We start from the raw sequence: 17574 nt of genomic DNA on the forward strand, positions 1-17574 counted from the left end.
TTATTATAGATCAGTATTGGTGAAATGAACAACTTGCACCCTGAATGATGCATGACTTGTTTTTCCTGACAAACTGTCACCTAGAAGAGTAGTTAAATGATCTCGGAGGTCCCTCTGTGCCTAAACCAGTGTTTTGTTGTCATCTGTATTCTATGGAGACATGCTTATGTTGTGTGGATAATTTTCAATTTGATCTATTTCCAGTCAGAGTCATTCATCCTGAGGTAATGACATGGGTATAATAATTGCTTCTGTATTAAATGTGTACACAGAGCGATGCATGAATTTATTCTTCAGTAAAATTTTCGTCAATTTATTTAAAAAAAAAAAATAACTAGCTTCCGCCAGACCGCCTTCCGTATTCAACTTAATAAAAAGTGTAACTGTCGTCGCATCAGTTACGTTTTTTTCGTAAGTTAAATAGGGGAGGTATAGGACGTTGCATAAGCTTTTTGAACTTAAAGTTTTACACTTTCTTCCTAAGCTGAATACAGAAGGCGGTCGGGCGGAAGCTAGATATTTTATTTCATAACTTGTTAAATATGGATATTTTTCTTACACAAAAGCATCGGTTCACTTCAGAAGACCTTTATTAACCCCCTGTAGCCGTGTGGAGTACGTTTATGATGGATGGATGTGGATGGAGACACTTTCTTCAGCTCATACTCGTTGTTTCACTGCCATTATAAAGCTCAGATGCGTCAGGATATTTATTAATATATCTCCGATTGTGTTCATTAGAAAGAAGAAAGTCATATACATCTAGGATGGCTTGAGGGTGAGTAAAGCTTGGGGTAACTTTTTATTTTAAAGTGAACTAATCATTATACTGTAAATTCCCCATACTATATATATGTATATATAAACGAGAAGAAAAACATGACACCATTCAATACAAATCATTTTACTGACACACTGTTCCATTCATTGTTCCCAGTCTGCAGTGAAGCTATGAAGGTTGAGTTTTGGGAACTCCTGGAGATCTTTTACACTTTAAACAGGGCTGTCCGCTGTCGATTTTGAATAGGACAGGGGTAGAGGCCTGATCTAGCAGTTCCTTCATTGATGCAAAGTGTCAAAAATACCAGTAAAGAAAGTCTAGACATTATGCAACTGTTGGCTCTGGGCTATCAGTACAATGTATTACTTAGCAAGCTGAAACTGTAAATGCAGATGTTTGAGATTAGATGTTCTCTTTAGTTAATGGGCAATTAAAACTTTTAATTTATTAAGTACTCAATAACAGCAGAAAAAAACAAACAAATGCCTTTACTGCGGAAGTGAAGAGAGAAAAACAAGGTCATCAGTTTTCTAAGCAGCACTCGTCATTCTCACAACGTTTATGTTCCATAAGATCATCGGTTTTGACCTCAGATTATCATATTTAGGACATAACAGAAACAGCATGACGCTGAGGGCTAATTCTAGACCTAAATCCCACATATTTTCTGCTCCTTCATGAAAATGCAACAGTTATGTAAAAAAATTGCATAATTCAAATGAATGAATACCATGAGGGAAAAGCCCATAGCATTAGCCCACAGCACACTTATCTTCAGCCTCCATTTCACCATGTTGTTGGTCACAGGGCAACTGCATCAGAAATAACCATGCTATTAGTCCGTAGCTTAGTACGGTTTCTTTTTTCCCCTACGGATCAGTCAGCGGACATGAACCATATGGTCATTAGATAAAAGGGTATAGCTAAAAGGAAAGCGAGTTGAATAAATTAAACAGACCAGCATCCAAATAGGCAATGTTTTCTATAAAATTGGTTAGCACTCCTCATACTTGTTGACAAACATGCGCTTGGTCGTTGGAGTTTTTATGATCATCTTTAATCCCGTCCGTGGCGTTTTGGCAGCTGCCCTGGATGCTCCATCTCTCTTTTCTTTGACGCTCGCTGACTCTCTGCGTTTGCAGGCCGAGGCTGGAAGCCCCTCGCGGGAGTGCAGGTGGGCCGTGGAAGCAGTGGTTTTCCAGGAGCGGCTCAGACGCTGTCTATCTCAGGAACTGGCACGGGGTCGGCGCTCCCTGGCTGCTGAGAGGCACACAGAGGTTCGCAGGGCTGGCTGAGCGACTCTGCCGACAGGCTCTTGCTCGACAGAATACTGCTGAGACTCGGCTTCCGGCCGCCCCGTGGCTGAGCCTCGATCTCCACACGCACCTCAATATTGGTCCCTTCCCTGCTGGAAACAACAAAACAGCGCTTTAGGAGTCGATAATGTGAAGCTTATTTTTTTTAAAGGCACAATTTGTAATTTTCACCACTAGAGGTCGCTTATTCAAAACAAAGGCGTAGCTTGATTATGCCGTCAATGAACGTGGAATCATGGGAGATGTCGCCTTCACCTCCACAGCCGATGGAAAGGAATCCGACGGACTCAGCAGAAATCATGTTCACCGATAAGATAATGTATTAAAGTTTAACGTTATGATGGTATGACACAGGGCGGGTCGAGAGCCGCGGGAGCGGAACGAGGCCGCTGGTTATATATGGTTAAAACAATCATACTAAATACATTTGAGTGTGTTGAAAGTTATGTCATTACGCTACTCTGTGCATTTAATTGTTGCACTTTGCAGTAATCTAGATCGATATTAGTAAAACTGGAAATCGAGGGTAACGCGGATATGACGTTATTGACAGGTGACAAAATGAAACGGTTAAAATTGCTGATTTCTCTGGATTTAGACACTGTTGGAAATGTTTAGGATAATGTAAGTACACAAGTCAACAACATATATAACACTGCTCTAGTGGTTTTTGGATATTTTCATCTAAAAATATTACGTATTGTGCCTTTAATCCTATCTAATAATTTTTACACAAATACATTAAAAGTAAAATCTTGCATACAATGTTTTAAATACATGTCTTTTATGATGATCATGTTTTAATATCTAAATTAAAATTCATTTTGAGGAAGTATAAAGTCAAAAATGTCAGAGTAATACAACAGTGGTGATATTATAATGAAGAAAAAAATTTTGAGTAAAAAAAAAAGACTAAATAATTGGAAAAAAAAATCGAAAAATAGACAAAAAGTATAAAAAAAAATATACAAAAGTTTGGAGTCAGTAATTTTTTTAAAGAAATTAATACTATTATGATGATTACATTAAACTGATCAAAAGTGACAATAAAAACCTTTATAATGTTAAGATTTTGATTCATGATACAAAACTTTCTATTCATCAAAGAATCCTGAAAAGAAATGTATCATGTTTTCTACAAAAATCTGAAGCAGTACAACTGTTTTCAACATTGATAATAATCAGAGATGTTTCTTGAGCATCAAATCATCATATTAGAATGATTTCTGAAGGATCATGTGACACTGAAGACTGAAAATTCAGCTTTGATCACAGAAATAAATTACATTTGACAACATATTCACATAGAAAACAGTTATTTTAAATTGTAATAGTATTTCACAATATTACTGTTTTTATTGTATTCAATTTTGTATTTTATTGCATAAGATACTTTTTTTTAAAACATTAAAAAATCTTACTGACCCCAAACTTTAAAACAGTAGTGTATATATTTTAACAGTCCTGATTGCCTGCAAAATCAAGCCATTTCCTGACCTCAGAGCGAATGTTTGTGTGCTGCTGAAGGCACACTCCTCAGCTCCATCCACACCGTCTGACTGAAGCACCTGCTCAGTGCTGTCATCACGTCCATCATGAGCGAGTTCAACAGAGCCCTTTGTTCCAGACAGGACCACACTGGTGCTGGGAAGCGGCATCACTTCCTCCACATTCACACTCACTTCCTGTACGCTTCCGTCGGTCAGAGCTGGGTTGGACTGGCCGGTCCAATGATCACTGACTACATGAGAAAATAGAAGATCTTCAAGAGAAGTTTAAATGTCATGAGATCAGGCCAAACGGAGAGCTTAACATTGCAAAACTAATCTTTCTGCACTGCAGTTACAATGTTTGCATAATCAAATACAAACTCATACATAAAGACAAGCAGTTTATAATAAAGCAGGATCATGTTCGAGCAAACAGTGCCATGGGTTATGTACAGTATAGTGCTGGGCAAGCAACTTTTTAACTGTAGATTCCCAAGCTAAAAAAATGTTCATAATCTGAAGCTAAACCTCTTTTAAAAGAGAAGTTAGCTATATAAATGAACAAGTAGGTAATTACAATGGATAGGCTCTTTAAGATGGTTAAACTACAGCAAAGATACTCTTAAAAGCTCCTAGTAAAAAGTATCTATCTACAGTGAACCCATCTAACAGGGAACGTTCTCGGAACTTTGGCTAATGTTCTAAAAGTTATAAACAAACCTTTTTCCATTTACATTAATAGAATGTTCGTTCAAAGTTATCTGGTCGTTAATAATGTTCTCAAAACGATAGCATAGAAACATTATTTATACATCGTTCATGGAATATTTTTCATTAGTTTGTCTAACTAACATTTTTTAAATGTTATTACTTGTTTCAGAATGTTTAGAGAAAAAGTAACGTTCCCATAATGTTTGCAAAATTATAAGATGGAATGTTCTCTTAATGTTCGTATAACCAAGAAAACGTTTTTAAACCATTAAAAAAACTTGACCTGTTGAACGTTCAGAAAACTTTCAGAAAATAATGTTTTCATAACTGCAAAATGTTTTGCTAGCTAGGAAACTATTAAAGGGGACCTATTATGCCCCTTTTTACAAGATGTAATATGCGTCTCTGGTGTCTCCAGAATGTGTCTGTGAAGTTTCAGCTCAAATCCCCCACAGATCATTTATTATAGCTTGTTAAATTTGCCCCTATTTGGGTGTGAGCAAAAAAACGGCATTTTTGTGTGTGTCCCTTTAAATGCAAATGAGCTGCTGCTCCCGGCCCCCTTTCCAGAAGAGGGCGGAGCTTCAAAAGCTCATGCTCCGGCATACCGACAACAACAAAACAGGACAATCTCATGCACCAAAAAATATCAGAAAAAGCAATCATGTGCAATTTTTAACTAAGATCTCTTGTTTACGATAATTCTGATAGCACGTGAGGGCAGCATCAGTTCTGAATATAAAGTTTGAGCACCAAGCGTTGGTATTGACCCATCTTTCAGAGTCAACCTTTGTGAAAATCCAGCGTTGTGAAGCAGTTCTGATGATTTCTGATACCCGCTCAGATTTTGCTACCTCCCTTTAAATCAGTAGAACAACTCAATAGTGAAAAATGTTTAGATTGTGATACCAGCTCATATGCACGTGTGTAAAATGTACAAGTACAAAAATGAAATTTATCTACAGTGTCTTCAGTGATGGCAGGAGTCTATGGAGGCTCTTATGTTCATTGGTAAGTGGCCCAAAAATAGCCCAATGCAATTTTCTCCACTGGGCGGCTGAATTCTCCACTGAATTTGTACGTCTGGGGGATGTTTTAGGGGTGTTTGAGCACCAAAATCATATGTATGGGGGTGGAAATCAACCCGTGGAAAACATTTTATTTAAAGTAGCTCAGGACTCAGGGCTGTGACTATGATAACAGGGCAGATCGTCACCAGCTATGAGCGGGGTTTTCTCTATACATTCAAACACCTTATAAAAGTGATTTTTGCATAATAGGTCCCCTTTAAAGGTAGTTAAATATAGCCATTATCTGGCTCAAAAACAACAAGAATCTCAGTTCTTAATTTGAACAGCTAAATTTACATTAATTTCAACTAATACAGCTACACAAAAATCTATATCTGAGTGAAACATGGTTAACGGAGGCAGCTGCAGCTGAGCTCCTCTCAGGTTACTGAACAATTATTTAATTTAGTAGCGGCTCAACTTTTAATTCGTTAACTGGACTTACAATTGGCCAGATCTTCCAGCTGTATGTTCCGTACTTCAGGAGGTTCAGTTTGTGGCCGGCACCAGCCATTACGGCACAACGACATGGGCACGACCCCGTAGACATACGTCAACATGAGAGGCACCCCCACACCTTGAAACACAGGAGATTTACTCAGTTAGAATTAATTATGAAGTTATTCCAAAAGAGTATTATTATTAATTACAGAAAATGTTGTATAAGTGTACAAGTCCCTACTGTGTGCAAACGAATACATCAAATCACAGACATATTTACCTCAAAAGTGCACTTATTTTCAGATGAATCTGAAGGAAAAGGGCAGTAATTCACATAATGGCAGCGTAAATACACAGAAGCATAATGCTAGCAGCAAAGACAAGGACAACACGCAATAAAGGAGACAAAAGGCCATGATCCTCCCGGTTCTGGATGAGAACAGTGTGGCATTGTTGACGGGGACATTGTAGGGGACAAGGCCCCTCTGTGGCTCTCCTGAAGAGAGGTCAGAGCTGCAGAACAGACAGGGCTATTCAGAGGGGAGAATGAGAGGGAACACAAGCTCTGGGCTTGCGAGGAGAGCACAGAGTGGTGAATGTGCTGCGCTCAGGTCTTCACGCTACGCCATGGAGATTGCTCTGACATTTTAGTTGCAGCCGGCTGCTGTAATCTTCCCCTCCCCGCTCCAACTCTCACAGGAGTGCCAAAGCAGAAGATAGATGAGTCATCAGAGACGACCGGGGCAGTCGCTGTGTGTGTGTGTGTGTGTGTGTGTGTTTGTGTATGTGTGTGTGTGTGTGTGCGCGCGTATGAATGAAACAGCTGTATGCACATATGTAGGCTAAAATGTGTGCAATATGGGTGTTAAAGGATTAGTTCACCTACCCCCCACTCAAAAAAAAGGTTATTTACCCTGAAGTCATTCCAAAGCCATATGATATTCTTGTTTTTGTAAAACACAAATTGAGAAATCTTTAATAATGTGCCAGTTGCTCTTTTCTATGGAAGCTTGTTTCCGCCACTGAATAAAACATAAAAAAGGTATAATTGTCAGAATTGTGAGATATAAAGTCAGAATTGCGAGATATAAAGTCTGAATTGCGAGATATAAAGTCTGAATTGCGAGATATAAAGTCAGAATTGCGAGATATAAAGTCTGAATTGCGAGATATAAAGTCAGAATTGCGAGTTATAAAGTCAGAATTGCGAGATATAAAGTCAGAATTGCGAGATATAAAGTCTGAATTGCGAGATATAAAGTCTGAATTGCGAGATATAAAGTCAGAATTGCGAGTTATAAAGTCAGAATTGCGAGATATAAAGTCAGAATTGCGAGATATAAAGTCAGAATTGCGAGATATAAAGTCAGAATTGCGAGATATAAAGTCTGAATTACGAGATATAAAGTCAGAATTGCGAGTTATAAAGTCAGAATTGCGAGATATAAAGTCAGAATTGCGAGATATAAAGTCAGAATTGTGAGATATAAAGTCTGAATTGCGAGATATAAAGTCAGAATTGCGAGTTATAAAGTCAGAATTGCGAGATATAAAGTCAGAATTGCGAGATATAAAGTCAGAATTGCGTGTTATAAAGTCAGAATTGCGTGATATAAAGTCAGAGTTGTGAGATATAAAGTCAGAATTGCGAGATATAAAGTCAGAATTGCGAGATATAAAGTCAGAATTGCGAGATATAAAGTCAGTTGCGAGTTATAAAGTCAGAATTGCGTGTTATAAAGTCAGAATTGCGAGATATAAAGTCAGAATTGCGTGATATAAAGTCAGAGTTGTGAGTTATAAAGTCAGAATTGCGTGATATAAAGTCAGAGTTGTGAGTTATAAAGTCAGAGTTGCGAGTTATAAAGTCAGAATTGCGAGATATAAAGTCAGAATTGCGTGATATAAAGTCAGAGTTGTGAGTTATAAAGTCAGAATTGCGTGTTATAAAGTCAGAATTGCGAGATATAAAGTCAGAATTGCGTGATATAAAGTCAGAGTTGTGAGTTATAAAGTCAGAATTGCGTGTTATAAAGTCAGAATTGCGAGATACAAAGTCAGAATTGCGTGATATAAAGTCAGAGTTGTGAGTTATAAAGTCAGAATTGCGAGATATAAAGTCAGAATTGCGTGATATAAAGTCAGAGTTGTGAGTTATAAAGTCAGAATTGCGTGTTATAAAGTCAGAATTGCGAGATATAAAGTCAGAATTGCGTGATATAAAGTCAGAGTTGTGAGTTATAAAGTCAGAATTGCGTGTTATAAAGTCAGAATTGCGAGATACAAAGTCAGAATTGCGTGATATAAAGTCAGAGTTGTGAGTTATAAAGTCAGAATTGCGAGATATAAAGTCAGAATTGCGTGATATAAAGTCAGAGTTGTGAGTTATAAACTCAGAATTGCGTGTTATAAAGTCAGAATTGCGAGATATAAAGTCAGAATTGTGTGATATAAAGTCAGAATTGTGTGATATAAAGTCAGAATTGCGAGATATAAAGTCAGAATTGCGAGATATAAAGTCAGAATTGCGAGATACAAAGTCAGAATTGCGTGATATAAAGTCAGAATTGTGTGATATAAAGTCAGAATTGCGAGATATAAAGTCAGAATTGCGTGATATAAAGTCAGAGTTGTGAGTTATAAACTCAGAATTACGTGTTATAAAGTCAGAATTGCGAGATATAAAGTCAGAATTGCGTGTTATAAAGTCAGAATTGCGAGATATAAAGTCAGAATTGCGAGATATAAAGTCAGAATTGCGTGATATAAAGTCAGAGTTGTGAGTTATAAAGTCAGAATTGCGTGTTATAAAGTCAGAATTGCGAGATATAAAGTCAGAATTGCGTGTTATAAAGTCAGAATTGCGAGATATAAAGTCAGAATTGCGTGATATAAAGTCAGAGTTGTGAGTTATAAACTCAGAATTGCGTGTTATAAAGTCAGAATTGCGAGATATAAAGTCAGAATTGCGTGATATAAAGTCAGAGTTGTGAGTTATAAAGTCAGAATTGCGTGTTATAAAGTCAGAATTGCGAGATACAAAGTCAGAATTGCGTGATATAAAGTCAGAATTGTGTGATATAAAGTCAGAATTGCGAGATATAAAGTCAGAATTGCGAGATATAAAGTCAGAATTGCGAGATACAAAGTCAGAATTGCGTGATATAAAGTCAGAATTGTGTGATATAAAGTCAGAATTGCGAGATATAAAGTCAGAATTGCGTGATATAAAGTCAGAGTTGTGAGTTATAAACTCAGAATTGCGTGTTATAAAGTCAGAATTGCGAGATATAAAGTCAGAATTGCGTGTTATAAAGTCAGAATTGCGAGATATAAAGTCAGAATTGCGAGATATAAAGTCAGAATTGCGTGATATAAAGTCAGAGTTGTGAGTTATAAAGTCAGAATTGCGAGATATAAAGTCAGAATTGCGTGTTATAAAGTCAGAATTGCGAGATATAAAGTCAGAATTGCGTGATATAAAGTCAGAGTTGTGAGTTATAAACTCAGAATTGCGTGTTATAAAGTCAGAATTGCGAGATATAAAGTCAGAGTTGTGAGTTATAAACTCAGAATTGCGTGTTATAAAGTCAGAATTGCGAGATATAAAGTCAGAATTGCGAGATATAAAGTCAGAGTTGTGAGTTATAAACTCAGAATTGCGTGTTATAAAGTCAGAATTGCGAGATATAAAGTCAGAATTGCGTGATATAAAGTCAGAATTGTGTGATATAAAGTCAGAATTGCGAGATATAAAGTCAGAATTGCGAGATATAAAGTCAGAATTGCGAGATACAAAGTCAGAATTGCGTGATATAAAGTCAGAATTGTGTGATATAAAGTCAGAATTGCGAGATATAAAGTCAGAATTGCGTGATATAAAGTCAGAGTTGTGAGTTATAAACTCAGAATTGCGTGTTATAAAGTCAGAATTGCGAGATATAAAGTCAGAATTGCGTGTTATAAGTCAGAATTGCGAGATATAAAGTCAGAATTGCGAGATATAAAGTCAGAATTGCGTGATATAAAGTCAGAGTTGTGAGTTATAAAGTCAGAATTGCGAGATATAAAGTCAGAATTGCGTGTTATAAAGTCAGAATTGCGAGATATAAAGTCAGAATTGCGTGATATAAAGTCAGAGTTGTGAGTTATAAACTCAGAATTGCGTGTTATAAAGTCAGAATTGCGAGATATAAAGTCAGAATTGCGTGTTATAAAGTCAGAATTGCGAGATATAAAGTCAGAATTGCGAGATATAAAGTCAGAATTGCGTGATATAAAGTCAGAGTTGTGAGTTATAAAGTCAGAATTGCGTGTTATAAAGTCAGAATTGCGAGATACAAAGTCAGAATTGCGTGATATAAAGTCAGAGTTGTGAGTTATAAAGTCAGAATTGCGAGATATAAAGTCAGAATTGCGTGATATAAAGTCAGAGTTGTGAGTTATAAAGTCAGAATTGCGTGTTATAAAGTCAGAATTGCGAGATATAAAGTCAGAATTGTGTGATATAAAGTCAGAATTGTGTGATATAAAGTCAGAATTGCGAGATATAAAGTCAGAATTGCGAGATATAAAGTCAGAATTGCGAGATACAAAGTCAGAATTGCGTGATATAAAGTCAGAATTGTGTGATATAAAGTCAGAATTGCGAGATATAAAGTCAGAATTGCGTGATATAAAGTCAGAGTTGTGAGTTATAAAGTCAGAATTGCGTGTTATAAAGTCAGAATTGCGAGATATAAAGTCAGAATTGCGTGTTATAAAGTCAGAATTGCGAGATATAAAGTCAGAATTGCCTGATATAAAGTCAGAGTTGTGAGTTATAAAGTCAGAATTGCGAGATATAAAGTCAGAATTGTGTGATATAAAGTCAGAGTTGTGAGTTATAAAGTCAGAATTGCGTGTTATAAAGTCAGAATTGCGAGATATAAAGTCAGAATTGCGTGATATAAAGTCAGAATTGCGTGTTATAAAGTCAGAATTGCGAGATATAAAGTCAGAATTGCGTGATATAAAGTCAGAGTTGTGAGTTATAAAGTCAGAATTGCAAGTTTATAATGCGTGATATAAAGTCAGAATTGCGAGTTTATAATGCGCAATTGTGAGTTTATAACTTGCAATTCTGACTTTATATCTCACAATTCTGACTTTATTTCTCGCAATTGAAGAAAAAAAAATCTGAATTTTGAGATAAAAATTTGCAATTAACTTTTTCATTTTTTATTTAGAGGCGGAAACAAGCTGCCATACTTTTCCATACAATTACGATTGAGACTGGAACATTTAAGCTTCATAACAGATGCAAAAGCACCATAAAAATATCAGTAAAACATCATAAAAGTGGTCTTCCAGAGTCATGTAATAGCTTTCCTTGATGAACAGATTTATGCATAAGCTGTTATTCATCTAAATCAACTGATTTACTGAAAAGATCTGGTTTAAAAGAACTATTCACAACATTTCAGTAATTAATGGCCTCAGTTTCAGATGGCTTTTGCATTTCAAAGAATGGTCAGGATGTTCTTCAATTCCCCTTTTGGGCTCCACATAAGAAAGTCGTACAGGTTTGGAATGACATGAAATGATTTTAGTTGAACTATCCCTTTAACTGTGTTTGTTTTCATTTCTGCCTTTCTCACTCAAGGTCTCAGCTGAGAGGCAGACTTGTGTGTCTTAAAGGTGCAGTAAGCGATTTCTGAGAAACGCTGTTGAAAGTGGATCGGACCGAGCGCCACAACAACTTGTAGCCAATCAGCAATAGGGGGCGTGTCCACTCATGATGGGGGAGGAGAGAGAGAAAGCAAGAGGGAGATTTGAAGAAAGACTGTAGAAAGAGATGTGGCTGAGAGACATTACAAAAGAGAAAAGCTCAGAGGAATATCACTGGAAAATGAAGGGTTATGATCAAGCAAGAGCTTTAGGACCCTCGTTATTATTAGAAAAGGCTTGAAAACGGATGCGAGGTCCTTTCTGCTCCATACGTGAGTAACAGTGGTTTTGAGTGTGTGCTGCTGCCGACTAACAACCAACTCTTGCTTGTATATACTCTTCTGTACTGTGTGTTTATTTTTTGTCGCTTGTCATCTTCACTTTATTTTTTGCGAAGCTTTATTTTGCTTCATTTTTGCTATGATAAAGAGATATCCACTCTAACACAGCAGTGTTCAACAATGATTCTCAGAAATCACTTACTGCACCTTAAAGTAGCTTCATTTGTCTGAACTCATGGCAGAACAATCAATACAAAGAAATAACACTGAAGTCAGCACCTTTACATCGCCGTAACCCAACAATACAACCACTGAAGTGCTCATTGCCTTCTTAATATCCCCATTCCTCATATTCACATTCAATAACATAAAAAAAACACAAACAATACTGTTTAACAGTTTGGGTTCAGTAAGATGTTTTCATGTTTTTGAAAGTAGTCTCTTATGCTCATCAAAGCTGCATTTATTTGATCAAGAATACAGTAAAAACAGTAATATTGTGAAACATTACTACAATTTAAAATGTTTTCTATTTGAATATATTTTAATTTATTCCTGTGATCAAAGCTGAATTTTCAGCATCATTCAAAAGAACAGCATTTATTTAAAATATAAATCTTTTGTATAGTGATGCATGATATATCGGCCACCATGTCGGTATCAGTTATATATGTTCATTTTTAATGACGATTTTTTGTGCAATATATTAAAGCTGATAATAATGGACTATTTCCTTCAACTGAGACACTTCAGATGCACATGGTTCGCCATGATGGATTTGAATTGTTTAAGATATGATTGAAATCACTTAAAAAAAGAAAATTATCAGTTATCTGTATCAGCCAAAATTTTCATATTGATGCATCCCTACTTTTATAACATTATTTCTCTTCTTTACAGTCACTTTTGACCAATTTAATGTATCTTTGCTAAATAAAAGTAATAATTTTATTTAAAAAAATTGTTACTGGCCCAAACTTTTAAACGTTAATGTATATAATATAAAACAAAACATATAACATAAAATGACCTCTCAAATATATTTTACACAATGCATAGCTTGTAAAGTATTCATAAAAATAAGCACTGCACATTATAAATTCCCACAATATTTCACATTCATCGTTTTATATGCAACCAGCAAAGTGTATGGATGAGTTTCTTACCCACAGTAATGGCCGCTATGACTGGAGACACAAAAACAGACATCATGACCCCACTGGCCACTGTCAGATAATGCTTACTTCCTGAGATATTGTTTTTCTTACAGCGACCATGGACCTGAAAGGCAAGCAAACAGAAATGGAAATCGTGATCATCCTTTCTTTTTTGTGACATACATCCAAGTGAAACCGAAAAGTAGTGCGAGGCTTGATTTTGTTTATTGGGAATTGATTTGTTCATTGTGGTTTGCTAATTGCTGCGATCTCATGTTAGTGACAGGTTTCTTGTGATTAAAGATTACAAGGGCACATGGATTTAAAAAAAAAATAACGATATGCATGGATAAATAATTTATAATATAAACTGCAAAGTTTTTAAGAGACGTAAAGGTGCCCTAGAACCAGTTTTTACAAGATGTAATATAAGTCTAAGGTGTCCCCTGAACGTGTCTGTGAAGTTTCAACTCAAAATACCCCATAGATTTTTTTAAATTAATTTTTTTAACTGCCTATTTTGGGGCATCATTAACTATGCACCGATTCAGGCTGCGGCCCCTTTAAATCGCACGCTCCCTGCCCCCCCCGAGCTCTCGACTATAATACAGTGTATTTACAAAGTTCACACAGCTAATATAACCCTCAAATGGATCTTTACAAAGTGTTCGTCATGCATACTGCATGCATGCTTCAGATCATGCGAGTACAGTATTTATTTGGATGTTTATATTTGATTCTGAATGAGTTTGATAGTGCTCTGTGGCTAAAGCTAACATTACACACTGTTGGAGAGATTTATAAAGAATGAAGTTGTGTTTATGAATTATACAGACTGCAAGTGTTTAAAAATGAAAATAACGACGGCTCTTGTCTCCGTGAATACAGTAATAACCGATGGTAACTTTAACCACATTTAACAGTACATTAGCAACATGCTAACAAAACATTTAGAAAGACAATTCACAAATATCACTAAAAATATCATGGATCATGTCAGTTATTATTGCTCCATCTGCCATTTTTCGCTATTGTTCTTGCTTGCTTACCTAGTCTGATGATTCAGCTGTGCACAGATCCAGACGTTAATACTGGCTGCCCTTGTCTGATGCCTTGAACATGGGCTGGCATATGCAAATATTGGGGGCGTACATATTAATGATCCGACTGTTACGTAACAGTCGGTGTTATGTTGAGATTCGCCTGTTCTTCAGAGGTCTTTTAAACAAATGAGATTTATATAAGAAGGAGGAAACAATGGAGTTTGAGACTCACTGTATGTCATTTCCATGTACTGAACTCTTGTTATTTAACTATGCCGAGGTAAATTCAATTTTTGATTCTAGGGCACCTTTAAAATGAAGCATAACAAAGGAAAGGAAGTAATCAAATGAGAGTTTTCTGATTAATCTGATTACTGTAAAATATCCTGTTTTTTTCATGACGTCCCAAAGAGCAAAATTAACTCTATAAATCAATGACACTCTCTACTTTCTTTGCAAACATTTTCTATATCACATTTACCTGCTGTGTGAAGAGGACAGGTCTGGTGGATTTACATAAATTTACATATACATTCGGCAGCACTTTTCTTATGATGAGCATACAGCCAGGGGCTGACCTTGTCTTTTCACCCTCCTAGAGCTATTAAACGCTCACTGGATCCATTTCTCCACAGAGAGGACAGACATAGCAGCTCACTTTGAGACAAATAATGCAGTCTTTACCTTGCGGCCCATATAAATCGGGATGCCCACAATGATGACTGGTATGGCAATGCCTGCTATGAGTGAGATCACCACCGGAGCCCCGAGCAGCATGCCGACCTGCCACAAAACCTTTCGGGTCTGCGACCACGGCTTCTTTCCCCAGAAAGTGCAGCCTGAGGGACTGTAAGGAAAGTAAGTGGAAGTGTATTTTTCATTTACAGTATCATAACCACACTGGCATAGACATGACATGAGGTTAAAGATAAGACGAGGAATATTAGCCAATAAAAGCTAGACACACACTGTCTCATTGGATCAATATTTTATGATCTCATCCTCGATTAGTCTCATGCACTGCCTGGGTGAATTACAATCCTCTATGGTCAGTGTCACTTCCTGTTTTGTTCTGTGTGCAAAGTGTTACTAGCTTGAAAGCCATTTTGAAGTAAATATTTGAAGACAACACTTTATTATTGATGAATGCTCATAACCAGTGTTGGGGGTAACGAATTACAAGTAACATGAGTTCTGCAATCAGATTACTTTTTTTCAAGTAACTAGTAATGTAACGCATCAAACCACCAATGAAAGAAAGGTTTGGAATGACATGAAGGTGAGTAAATGATTACAGAGTTATGAATGTATTCTGTCATTTCATAAAAATCTTTCTCCGGCCAGCTGGAGCCGAATGGGGTGTTCATTAAATTAAGAAACCTGCTTCTGGCAAATCATGGGGGTTGGGTTGCGTGGACAGGGAAATATGAAGCAAGATTTGTACTGATTAATTGACAAAATTCAGTGCTGGCCGACATCCAAGAGCGGAAAAATCTATTTGAAATCAGCTTTGGTGCAGAGATAGCGTACTGAAACTGGTAGCAGCAAAGTCGCTATTTTAAAGATCAGACCTCTAAAACGCCTCAGCTTCTGCAAGACTTGTGTTGATTAAGAGTAATTAAGCAAATCTGATAATCTGCAACGTTCATGAAGTCGGCTACAAAAGCAGCTCGGCACAAACTCAGTATACTAGGGCCAGAAAAACATATTTGACATTCTTGTGCAGCAGAATTACCCCTGTTTAGCTTGGACCGAATGTGTCGGAGAGTAGCTTAATAACAGATCACAAACTCTGGTGACTGCTGGTGATGAATGTGGGATATGTGCTTGCAGACAAATGTCCTGTATTTGGCTGTGAAAGCTCTGCACACTGGATAAATATTCTGTAAATGTTAATTAGAAAGTGTACAATAGCCTACAGTGGCTTAATCGATTAATGAATGCATGTATTAACAGTATGAGATTCTCTAACACACATCTATAGACCAAATTTTGCATACAAAACCGCAGGCACATTCAGAAAATCACCTCTATGAAACTATGCTCATGGTTAATGTGACTTCCAAGGGTAGCACTTTTTTTAATCAGTCTTTAGAATGTACAGAATTGATACAACGAGCATTTGAGAGGAAGAGTTTTCAATGTTAGATGCATCGAATCTCCAGAACAATTTGAGTCTGCAAGTAAATGAGATATTTATGATCAAAACTGTATATTCACCCCTTTTAATAATGTGTAGATTTTTCATTTTTATTCAGGATTCTTTGATGTTTAGAACACATCATTTATTTGAAATCTTTTGTAACATTATAAATGTCTTTACTGTCACTTTTGATCAATTTAATATGGAAGCTTGTTTCTGCCACTGAATACAAAATAAAAAAAAAGGTAATTATGACTTTTTCTCACAATTGCAAGTTATAAAGTCAGAATTGCCTGACAAAGTCGCAATTGTGAGTTATAAAGTCAGAATTGTGGGATATAAACTCGCAATTGTGTGAAAAAGTCGCAATTGACCCTTTGTCGGGAGTTTGATTGACAAGCGATCTAACCAATCATAACGCCGAATCCGCCATTTTGTCCGACAAAGCAGTCAGGAGTTAGAAGATTAACCTCGTTGGACTTGAACTTGAAAAATGGTGTGTATTTACGTCTTTCCGCGGTTGAAACAACATTCCTCCTGATGTTCATTCATGTTTATTTGATGCTATTAAGTAATTAGTAGGAAGAGATGATCGGTTCACGAGCCGCTTGAGCTGAGGCGCTACAGCGATCTGTCACGACACATTAAAGAGCCACAAAACGCTTTTTATTGTTCAAATTTCTTAACAAATTACACAGTTTGAAAGCTGGGACTTTGTTTAATATCATAATTAACCTGCTTTGTCTTGTCTGTCGACGTGTTGTCAGTGTCCTCTTTGCTCTGCGAAGTATTTTTCACTCTGTGTGTGGCGTGACAGAGCCACGGCTTGTCGGACAAGGCAACAGTAACTAAGGGGGCGGGTCTTTGTGAAGAGTCAATTGCAAGTTATAAAGTCAGAATTGCATGATATAAAGTCGCAATTGTGAGTAATAAAGTCAAAATTGTGATATAAACTCACAATTGTTAGTGTTAAAGTCAGAATTGTGCAATATAAAGTTGCAATTGTGAGTTATAAAGTCAAAATTGTGATATAAACTCACAATTGTTAGTGTTAAAGTCAGAATTGTGGGATATAAACTCGCAATTGCGAGTTATGAGGTCAGAATTGTGCAATATAAAGTCGCAATTGTGAGTTATAAAGTCAAAATTGTGATATAAACTCACAATTGTTAGTGTTAAAGTCAGAATTGTGGGATATAAACTCGCAATTGCGAGTTATGAGGTCAGAATTGTGCAATATAAAGTCGCAATTGTGAGTTTTAAAGTCAAAATTGTGATATAAACTCACAATTGTTAGTGTTAAAGTCAGAATTGTGCAATATAAAGTCGCAATTGTGAGTAATAAAGTCAAAATTGTGATATAAACTCACAATTGTTAGTGTTAAAGTCAGAATTGTGCAATATAAAGTCGCAATTGTGAGTTATAAAGTCA

General features: G+C 36.4%; 1 protein-coding gene across 4 annotated transcripts in view; it reads right to left on the reverse strand.

Moving 5' to 3' along the window:
• Window positions 1–888: 888 nt before the first annotated feature.
• The window catches only part of si:ch211-278j3.3 (E3 ubiquitin-protein ligase RNF19B), a 29379-nt gene continuing 12693 nt past the window's right edge, over window positions 889–17574 (reverse strand). Inside the window, exons 6-10 of one of the 4 annotated variants that reach the window (XM_048208375.1) lie at window positions 14684–14846; window positions 12966–13080; window positions 5814–5945; window positions 3595–3838; window positions 889–2189 (exon numbers count right to left, since the gene is read on the reverse strand). In XM_048208375.1, coding sequence (XP_048064332.1) covers window positions 1991–2189; window positions 3595–3838; window positions 5814–5945; window positions 12966–13080; window positions 14684–14846 — 853 coding nt within the window. In that variant the 3' untranslated portion in view covers window positions 889–1990. Of the gene's footprint in view, window positions 2190–3594; window positions 3860–5813; window positions 5946–12965; window positions 13081–14683; window positions 14847–17574 lie in introns of all 4 variants that reach the window. The other 3 variants (XM_048208373.1, XM_048208376.1, XM_048208374.1) reach the window with 3 other exon arrangements.

This window comes from Megalobrama amblycephala, linkage group LG11 (assembly GCF_018812025.1).
Source record: "Megalobrama amblycephala isolate DHTTF-2021 linkage group LG11, ASM1881202v1, whole genome shotgun sequence".
NCBI lineage: Eukaryota > Metazoa > Chordata > Actinopteri > Cypriniformes > Xenocyprididae > Megalobrama > Megalobrama amblycephala.